The 10,796-nt window shown below is 40.9% G+C and overlaps 1 protein-coding gene across 1 annotated transcript; it reads left to right on the top strand.

Moving 5' to 3' along the window:
- Positions 1-2,475: 2,475 nt before the first annotated feature.
- LOC310811153 (tumor necrosis factor receptor superfamily member 11B-like) lies at positions 2,476-10,785 on the top strand. The gene is made up of 5 exons (XM_083679237.1): positions 2,476-2,581; positions 5,519-5,885; positions 8,279-8,494; positions 9,474-9,698; positions 9,940-10,785. Exons 1-5 carry the CDS (start codon positions 2,567-2,569, stop codon positions 10,329-10,331), a joined length of 1,215 nt encoding a protein of 404 aa, XP_083535363.1. The 5' UTR covers positions 2,476-2,566; the 3' UTR covers positions 10,332-10,785.
- Positions 10,786-10,796: the final 11 nt, after the last annotated feature.

The following is a 10,796-nucleotide window of genomic DNA, read 5'->3' as shown; positions in this document are numbered from 1 at the left end:
CTGTATACCTCCACCATATCCAGCCATGGCCCTGGCCAATATCATCTCTGTCACGTACGCCACTGGCCAGAGAGAGTCTACCAGGAGCCATTTGGCATAGGACTGAAGAGTGGTTCGCTGGATGAAATGGCGCTTCTCCATCCATTTTCTGCGAATGGATACCTCTCCCCATGTAGCAATAAAGAAAATTGCATCTGTATCTTCAGATAATTGGTTGGTGGGAATTATGATTTCACAGTGTATGGACATTGTAGCAGATTACTGAGTTTCATAGGAATTAAGCCCCACTGGAAGTGTCTCAAAGTTGTATAGTACATTTTCCTTTTAATTTCCTAGATTTTGTATTTATTCAATGTATCATGTTTAATCTGATGTGTATTATACTGTTTAAACCATTCCTGATTTCAAAAGATTACCAGTGAGGGATGCTGCATATTGTACTTGGATTATATCAGACCCTCAAGCACAACAGCCTGTTGTTTAGGGCTAGCTAGAGGCCAACTATCAGTTAGGGTTCCTTTTTCTATTCATTTATGATATCTGTTATGGAAATGAATTGTGTTTGGTTAGATTTGCTGGCTAACAGAAACACATGAGAACAAGAGGCAAAACAAAAGAAAAGGGGAGTGAACTGTTCCATATCAGCCTGCACAGAATGCAAACGAGATGGCATCTTTCACCCTTTGCAATGCGGGGTAATCTTTTCATCTTTTCACTTGTTTTCTATTTAAATCAGGGATTGCTGCAGAATTGAAAAAAGATTTGGCCATTGTGACCTTTGCATATGACAAATTGCTAACATTACTAACAGTAGTAAACATTTCTACAATCTTTGGTATGATCTTCAGTTCCAAAAGTAGTATAGATAAATCACAAATGTTACACAAAGTCATTGTAGTATTTTTTTTATGAGCAAAGGCCAGCCGTCTGAGAAAATAAAGTTAGCCACCAGTGGGTGCAGCATTGTGATTTGTAATATGATGTGTGGGTAAGGGTTTTGAATTGGTCAGTGTGGAATGGCAAAGCTGTGTAGTAGATGGTTTACCTCCTGACACCCACGTCTCCTCAGTGCATACGTTGGTGTCAGTGAAGTGGATAAATCCACCAGACCTCACCACAGGTCAGCCGACCCATCCACGCGTCATGATGCCGTATGTAGTGTGTATCCAGCTACCGTATGTCTCTTGTTGTGGTATGTTGTGACTTCACGACCAAGATTTCCCTCACAGCCTACGAGGATGAGACTATTTTCTCCTTGACTACGTGTAGGCTTGTGTCTTCTACGCCAGCAGTCTTATACGTCAGCACTGTTTGTGTGACCACTAGGCCTACTACTGGTCTCTGTGAGAAGCAAGAAGCATGGTCTTGTACTGTAGATGCTCTCTATAACCATGACAGCATAACCACTACACATGCAGTGCACAGTAATAATGGAGAATGTAATTACTAGGTCAAATAATCAGATGTCAATCTTAACATTTATATGCTGCCAAAACTGGTTTCATGTTTATTTAAAAAAATATTTATCCTGAACCATTTTCATTTAATTCGTACAGTAAGAAAGTGACAGCAAGGATGAAGTATTATGACAGGATGGAAGTATTATGTGTATTATTGTAAAAAAATAAAATAACAAAATAAATAAACTATCACAGATTTTGCTCTAAATTGGTTAAGTTAAGAGTTCAATGTCTATAAACATGTAAACACAGCACACTAAATGTCAATCAGATAAAGGCATATGACTATGGAAATAGGGAGCAACTACAATGGTTCAGGACATCAGGGTTTAATATCTTTGGGCAGGGACGCTCATGATTGGAATGAAACTGCAACCACTTAGACATCACAAACATATTGTAAAACTGAAATACTTTAAAATGTTTTATAAGGAGTTACAGCTGGTGTCTCTCAAACGATCTGTGACCTGGAGCAGTTCACAGGGCAGGGCAGGGCGGCTATGGTGTCCTGGTGGTTATGGGTGTAATGCAGTCCTGAGGGACAATGTGTTGCGTTCAATAATTACTCTCCTCGTCTAAACGGTGTGGTGTGAACTACATGTAATAAAACATACAGGTTTGACAATCTCTGCCCGCGTTGCAGTCCCAGGTGAGCTTGGTGTTGAAGTAGTTGATCCACCCCCTGTGAGACTGTCCACTCAAAAGGGGCTTGACTTGACCGTAGTGTTCGCTTGACATGTGCTGTCCAATACCCAGATAAATTATGCTTTTTAAAGGGCATTTTAATTTAAGCAGCCACCAAATCACCAGGTGAATGATGAGTAAGTAAGTAATTTTGTAATACATGCATGTGGATCGATGGCATGATGAATGAAATTGTAGACTTCAATTGATTGTGCTTCCTGTGTCGTGAAGTGAAACTACGTAAGCGTCAACGCAATCATAGTAATCGTATTTTTAGGCAAAGCCTAGCTTGTTGCCATCTATCGAAGTGGGTGGGCACACTTCCTTTATCCCTAGTATAAGTATGGAAACGACGACCTCGTCCTAACGGACTTGACTTGAGAGGAGAGAAGAGCGCTCGTATTATCAGATCACAGCCAGCAATGAAATTATATGTGGTGAGTGTCCTCTTCAAACTGTTTGTTTTTTCGGTTGACAACATGTTTGACAGGATTATTATTATCTAGCGACCCAATACGGTAATTGACTGGGGAGGTATTTATAAGAGGATATATGCGTGGATGTTAGGGATTCGGCTGTAATTGGAAAGAACGCTAGTGTTTCAGGAATACGCAGCACAGGTATTCCGCGTGTTAAAAATAATAATTCGTCTTTGGTTGTAGGGAGACTTATCAAATATAAATAGGTAGATGTTTATAACTCTTTAATCTCACAATTTAAAATGGTTTAAATGTGAATTGTTCATTGTCTGGAGTCGTGTTCCCCCCCCCCCCCCCAATTTAAACGTTGTTTTTTATAGACTTTTTATTGTTGAGTATTGTCACCGGTATTGTGGAGCTACACACATTGTACAGCTTTTGTACAGCTACATAGTGTTAAACACCATAATATGCAAAGGTGAATTCTCCATCACCCCTCCAACAATACTTTACCCTCGTATGACGTCGATATTTGCATAACTTAGCATAAGGATTTGGAAGTTTGTAAATCAACAAAAAATACAAAAGTAGAAATGATGCCCTTCCTGTGTATTTTTCTTATTATTCACCTATGATGATAATATAAAATGGGTATCTACAGTACTTGTCAACAAATACCAGTTGCCTTATAGGCCTGCACAATTCAGAATCAGGTCTCCTTTGATGAGCACTGTCTGAATTATAACTGAATTACATTAATTTTTGGAAAGCTGAAGGTTCTGTTCCATTTTTTTTATGGTGTTTATGCATTATTTTTATTCTGTTATCATGCCTAGTGATCATTTGCCTCATTAGGTCCATTCTACTTGATAGTGCACCCCTTCTATCCTCTGGTAAATCATAGCCTATGGGGCATAAGCACAGTTGTTTCCTTTGATGTGTTTTGCATGCTGTTCTATCTTGGCCCTGTGATCATTTGCATTTGTTCATGTTGAGATGTGTATCAGATTAGAAGCAGATGGTGTATACAAATAACATTATTTGAATTGAATTTTTCATGTAATGTGTAGTGTGATTTGTAATTTTTTTATATCACACTGCATTTGATGTGAAATTGTTGCTTCCCCTGTAAATGAATGCAGACATATTAACTTGTAAGTAGAGCAATTTCTCTATCTGGACTGTTATCTATGAGCTCTTTATCTTTATGCTCTCAGCGTTGTCAGTTGGAGGCAACTTCCCCAAAATTAGCCGTTCACATGGAGGTCAACATGGTATTTTAAAAGGTCATGTCACCGTGTAAAATAAACATAATTTGTTTTTGTCAAACACTGAGGCCAGAGGCTTTACACCATGCAACGTTTATTCAAAAAGTAACGAATAATCCTGAAAGGAAATTTCCTTACAGTACAGCAACTTCCTCATTTACATCAGCAGGGCTGATACAGACCTTGGGGACCAGTGTTGTCTACTAATAACATCTAATACTACTCTAATAACATCTAAACAGTGTAGGCCAGTGCATATGGTATCCTCTTTGTTGGGAGACACTGTACTGTGGAGATATATTATGACCCAGTGCAATGCAAATCATTGCTGCTGAACACATTTTCATTTGACCTGCTTTTTCATCTGCCTCTCAAGTGGGGGGTGGGTTGGTGTCCTGTAAAGGCTCATTAAATTGATCAAACTATCCAATTGAACAATTGCTACATAGAGATTCCAGTAAGAAACTAACAACTGTTTCCAACAATTGTTTTAAATACTGCTCCCAAATAACCAAAGCCCACAGAAAAGGATTGGCTGGATTTAATATACCTATATACACATTACTTTGCCAAATTCCCTCTCCCCCTTCATACTCTTTTTCAGTTGTAAGGCAGAAATGTCAGCTACTCTGTTCATTTGATGCCTCTAAGGAGCTAAAATCCCCTAGCAGACCACCTGCACAGAGCACTCTTTCTCAAATGAGTCCTCTAGTACCTGCTCTTATTCAGTTTACATCTTGTAACTGAATACAAGAAATGTTTCACATGGAATTACTGTCAAGTACCTCGCTCTGGAGTAGACAGTGGTATATATTGAAAGTAGAACGCAATTTACATTGATGCACTTGGAAGTAATATTTGGGTTTCAAATCACACCCACTTGCAGTGAGCGCTGATGCTCATATTAATTTAGTGTTCTGGACACTAATGAGCTGAAAAAACATCATCTTAAGTTCTATGTATAGTGAGCTCAGTCTGATTGAGGGGGGACAGCATACCTTAAAATGAAGCATTCCCTTTCAGCTGGCTCCAGGCCACAAGAGTCATCTTATGTGAGTTTCCTTCAGATCATTTGAACGGTGTAATTATGGTCGTCAGAGGCCCAATAGTAGTGTGTAATTTTGGTTTCGAGCGCTGTACAGTATGTCGTCAAATGGCAACTTCTAACTGAATGGTGAAAGGTTAAAAGTTCAATGTCTTCTTTAATACTCGCACTCGATGAATAAACATATGGCATTCCCCTCAGGAAAAAAAAGTGTTTTTACAATTTACGGTAATCATTTCATCATCACTAGGATAGCCTATACCACCTGATGTGGAGAACTTGATGGATTTGGCCCGGCGGCTCAGCGCAGATGGTCTTTTGGAAAGCCCAGTCCCCTCCCACTTTATGTGAAGCCTGTTCTCTTGAATAGAAGCCAGTAGGAGTCACACCAGGGCGCACTGTAGGAGATGCAGAAGCACATAGTGTTTTTCATGGCAGTGGGGTAGGGGGAAGTCCAAGGAGAAAATTGCTTTGCAATAATGCTGTTCTGTGACATCTGGGCCATATGCAGGCTGCTGCCTTACGCTGGCAGTCAATTACAAGAAGCCTCAATGGCTGCTGGTGCCACTGGCATCAGCTGGAGATGCTGTAAACATACGCTCAACTGGAGTTTCTCCTCTACTCTGCTCTCTCTCTCCACAGCTCTTCGCCGTTTCCTTCTCCTGGGCCCTCCAAGTGCCGCGCCCCAAGTACGAGCATCGTGACCCCGTGACCTCTGAGCTTCTGCTGTGTGACCAGTGTCCGCCTGGCCAGGCGGTCAAGAGGCACTGCAGTGCAGACTCACCCACCATCTGCGAAGTGTGTCCTGAGCGGCACTTTGCAGAGCACTGGAACTGGGGAGACACCTGCCAGTACTGCACCTCTGTCTGCAAGGAGAGGCAGCTGGTGAGGAGGGAGTGTAGCAGCACACACGACCAGCTCTGTGAGTGTGAGCCAGGATACCACCTGGTGGTGGAGTTCTGCATGAAACACACCTCCTGTGCCCCAGGCTCTGGTGCTGCTACTCTAGGTATGTCGTAATTCACTGTTAGGTCATTTTAATATGTTTATTTGACTTACTGATATAGCTCCACCCTTTCTTTCAATTGTCTTTTCACTCACATTTGATGAGGGTTTCCAATGATATCTCCTCAAATAAAACAAACACAAAAATACATTTTCCGCATAAAGATTAAACAAATCTGGCAATCTCATCCAGTCCTCAGATGTAGATCTGTTTACATAGCCTGCATTAGTTAATCAGTCTGTACTTAAGTACTCTCCGTCAGAGTGAGAATACACTGCTGTGTGATCCCCGACCAGTTCTCTTCCCTGTGAACGCGCCGCTCCAGCAGAGTCAAGTGTTAATAATCACACCCTTGGCAGAGGAACTGTGAGTGACAGGTCTAGTCATCAAGCAGAATAACACTGGCTGGCTGTTATCATCAGGGGCTCTCCACCCTTTCAGCCGGATCATGCCGCTACGTCTTTGTAATCTGTACGTCGTTTGGTCTCCTCCTTCCCTTTTAATCATCCCGTGCTTCATCTTTCAGTCCTAGTTTGTGAATCGGACATGTTCCAGCTCAGATGAGCCACATCCCAACAGAGACTTTTCTGGCCAAAGCTTTTGTATCAACAGTCTGTGTAGCGTCTCTGTAGCAGATAATGAATAGAGAGACATGTCAGATTCTATTGGAGACAGTTTGACTTAACTGAGACTCTTGTCTCTGTCTGAGAATATATTTTCAGACAGGGCAAGATGATACGCATCTACATCAATTCAAAATGGACACAATCCAAAATAGGATTTGTGTGTTTGTTCTATGTAGATTTCCGAATGAATAACTAGTATTCAAATTCTGTTGAATACATATGCCATATGTTTCACAGAATGTATTCATATGGTGTACTGTATAGTCTGCAGGCTAGTGATAATAATGGAATAAAACTTATGACTGTCTGTGCTCCATATGTGGCTGTCCTCAGGTAAAGAGAATCTGTGGTGAGATTCCTTGTAAAAAAAAGAAAAAACTAAAAACACTGTCAATTCCAGGAGATGGCAGTATAATCATTTAAAATCAAACAATATCTTGATGCTGATTTTATGGGATATTGCTTTAAATAAATTAGTTGGTACACAAGACCAAGATTATTATTTCTTGAATTCAAACTCAAAATGCTTATATTGCTTGAGAACAAAGTATGATGAATAGCAATTTAATATGAAAGGTTCATTCAAAATGTCTTCTTTTATGCTGGTGTATATAAAGTAGATTGTTCTAAATCCATTGGATTATGCAGTAGAATTGTAGTGGAATTAATGACCAATGAGGAAAGGATAATTGTTAGATGATGTCGTGGTATGATTTGTGTCACTGGAAACAACAAGTCAGCTCCAGAAATTACACAACACAAGGCTGAAACAGCTTTTTCCAGCATGGCTCCTAACTTTCACCTCACAAAGGAGCCCTGAGGGTCATATAACGTAATGTTCATAGGGCTACTGTGGTTCAGATACAAACCCCTAACTACACACATCCCTTGTGCCACCAAACCAGCATGCGCTGGAATTGGAGTACGTCCAGGTGAAGCAGCATCCTATTTTCCAGGGGGGGAAAAAGATAAGGAAGATTAATCATTAGTCACCCATTCAACTCAGTGGAATTTCCTCATCATTGTCACAATGAATAACTAGTATTCCAATTCTGGAAACATTGAGTAGATCATTGCTGATCATTGCTAGTCTGGTTTTAGGGTCTCAGATTATTCTTCTGCATTCTTCGGCAAGGATACCAAGGGTCCTTTGACAGGGGCATTTGAAACCCCAATATATACAGTACTGTGGGTTAGGGTTAGGACCCTTGCCAATTAACATTCCCTGACCACTTGCATAATTGCAGCTGCATGTAGTGAAATAAAAGGACAAAGAATTTTCTCATGCAAATATGTGCGTGTCATCTATGGTGGGGAACCAAGTCAAAGATCATAAAACCAAATACATTTAGTAACCTTTCACTCCCTCCAAATCTCAGTTCTTTTCTGTAAAAAAAAGGAGGATGTGCTAATCACCTGTTCAATTAGGAGGGCTTTCAGCCACTTCCTATAGAAGCTACAGCACTTACATTTTTAAGACCTCTCAAAATGGTATAGATAGAAAGTTCAGCGGTCTCTTGATGATGAAAAAGGTGTTCCTCTTATTAAAGTATCACATGCTTCACAGTACAGACATACTGTACAGTATGTCACCCTGAGAGACTGCTGTATGTTTTATCAGGCTCATAATGTACAGTATAACCTGAAGATGCTTGATCTGAAAATAGAGCTGTTACAGTACTTTCAGATTGAGTCCATAATCATTAGTCTACCTACTCTGTAAGGTATGTCTTTGTCACAGTTTTAAGTGAGTTTGTTTTTGTGTTGCAGGCACACCAGAGAGTGACACAGTGTGTGAGCAGTGTCTGCAGGGCCACTTCTCCAGCATGCTGTCTGCCACTGAGCCCTGTGTCCCACACAGGAACTGCAGTGAGCTGGGCCTGAAGACCCTCCGGCCTGGGACAACCACCCAGGACACTCTTTGTGAAAACGAGGCCAAGGGCCCTGTCCTCGAGTGCTCCCATCACCATGCCCAGTGCCACACAGGTGAGCCCACCAACACCACCCTAGTACAGCACTGCACACTGTATTTGAGTGCAGTATTTGAAACCTACTGTATACTTGCACTCTGTACATCCCACCCACTACTGTAAGATCCATAAGGTATCAATTACCATGTCACCGTCATATTCTCAACAATGCAAAAGAGGAAACTGAGTCAGACAGAGATGAGATGGGAGACATTGGGTTAAGGGTATTACTCAGAGTATAACGATGAAGGATGCTCAGAGGGAACTCTTGATATAAAACTGAATTCCTACAGCCTGACTAACTACTATTATAGTAAAACACCCCTAAATGTGGTGTCTCAGAGCAGTTGCCCTCCTCAAATATTCACTCAGAATGTTTTTAGCGGTTCTATAATACCACATATTGTTTGCAATGAATTCTAAAATAGTTAGAAATTAAATGTCAAGTTGAGAGTAATTAAGTCTCAGCCAACGTTTAATTACACTGGGTTTGAAAAACTAATGAAAGTCAGAGGAAAAAACCAAAGCTAAATCAGGAGAGGGCCTCCAGGAAATGACTCTCACTCCTGGCCAAAGCTGTGTTGAACAAAGTCAGTCAGGAAGTGATGTTTCCATTATCTTGTCTGGTCGTGACTTAGCAGCACCCTTAATTACACACAATGTTAAACACATGAATGCTTGATGAGACTTCCAAGAGACCAAACAAAGTAATGAGGGGAAGTGTATAATTTGGAGACATCTGTTCAAAGCACCTGTGTTCTGTCAAATCAGGCCTGATATTTGACTTGTTACAATGACCCTGATCAGGGTCTGGTTGGTCTCTCCAGATGTTGGGTCAACATTTTATGCTGTGACTAATATGAATTTGAGAGAATAAATTATTGTTTATTTGATAGAGCCCATCCATAGCTAGGCTGTTATATGAATAAGATAGCAAATAAGTACTCTTAGATCTAAGCATCATGTTTTGAGTGGCACCTCTCTCTCTGTCTCAGATGTGACATTGTGTGAGGAGGCCATCTTCCAGTCTCTAGCGTCTCTGCGTTTGTCATCGTTGCCCCTGGAACGTCTGTTAGAGAGTCTGCCGGGTAAGAGGGTGGATAGGAAAAGCTTGGAGCGCCTGAAGAAGGCCTGTACCCCCCAGCAGCAGATCCTTCAACTGCTCCGTCTGTGGAGAGAACAGAATAAAGACCAGGATAAACTTTACGGCATCATTCAAGGTCAGACATCACAAATCCAAAGGTTTTATAATCTGGTAACATAATGTGTCCTGGGTTTATTAGAAAGTTACCTCTGAAATTTAATGGCAGCCATTTTATTTTATCAGCAATAAAATACAATCATGCCACTGTTCAAATGAAACTTAATTCTCAAGGGAGTCATTTTAAAAACATGCTTTCTCAGTAATAGTATGCACAGTCATTGCTGACCTGAGTTCCTCCTTGCTTATATGCGGTCCAGGTGTAAACCACTGTGAGAGGAAGGTGTCCAGGTGTGTAGGCCTGAAGAACCTCACCCTGGAGGATCTGATGATGGTGATGGAGAGTCTGCCGGGGGTCAGAGTGAGGGAGGACGACGTGCGGGCAGTGGTCAACTCCTGTCAGTCCCAGCAGTACATTCTGCAGCTCCTCCACCTGTGGAAGAGCCAGAACGGAGCAATGGACATTGTCAAGGGTCTGGCCCACAGCCTGCGTAAGCTCCGCAACCAGGGAGCCCCGCGGCAGCTCCTCAAGAGCATCAAGAAGATCAACCGCATCATCAGCACCTCCTCTATACACAAGATGTATGAGAAGATGTTCGTCAACATGATCCAAGACAGCTCGTGCTTCAAAACCAAACCCTACAATGAATAGTCCTCCTGACAGGACAATTTATGTGAAAAGAAGACATTATTTAAAAGATGTATATAGTCACTATTTTATGGAAAAGGGGGGCGGGGGTCATCTTGCTTTTTCACTGTTCAAGTGGAGGAAATAGATTTCATAATGAAATGTTTCCTCCCACTGTTTTGTTTGACTGCTGACATGTAAAGCTCTATTGAAATTGTAAACATTTCAAAGGATGTCAGCTTTTATGAATGTACAAAGGAGTGCAATTGTTTCTATTTAAATGTAATGTTCTTACCAAAATTGTAAAAGCTTGTTTTTATTACTTTATGACAACTGGATTCTGAATGCTGCAAGTTATGGTGATGTTTGTTTGAAGTGTTGTTTTTGTAAATCAGTTTTTTATACTAAATGTATGGATCTTTATTGTGTATTTGCTTGACTTGTCTTTTTCAGTACTTGTAACTTTGTTAACATTATGTTGAATTATCT

Source organism: Argentina silus (assembly GCF_951799395.1).
Source record: "Argentina silus genome assembly, chromosome: 10".
Lineage (NCBI taxonomy): Eukaryota > Metazoa > Chordata > Actinopteri > Argentiniformes > Argentinidae > Argentina > Argentina silus.
The sequence above is the reverse complement of the archived record's forward strand: the minus strand, read 5'-3'. Positions and strand labels throughout refer to the sequence as shown.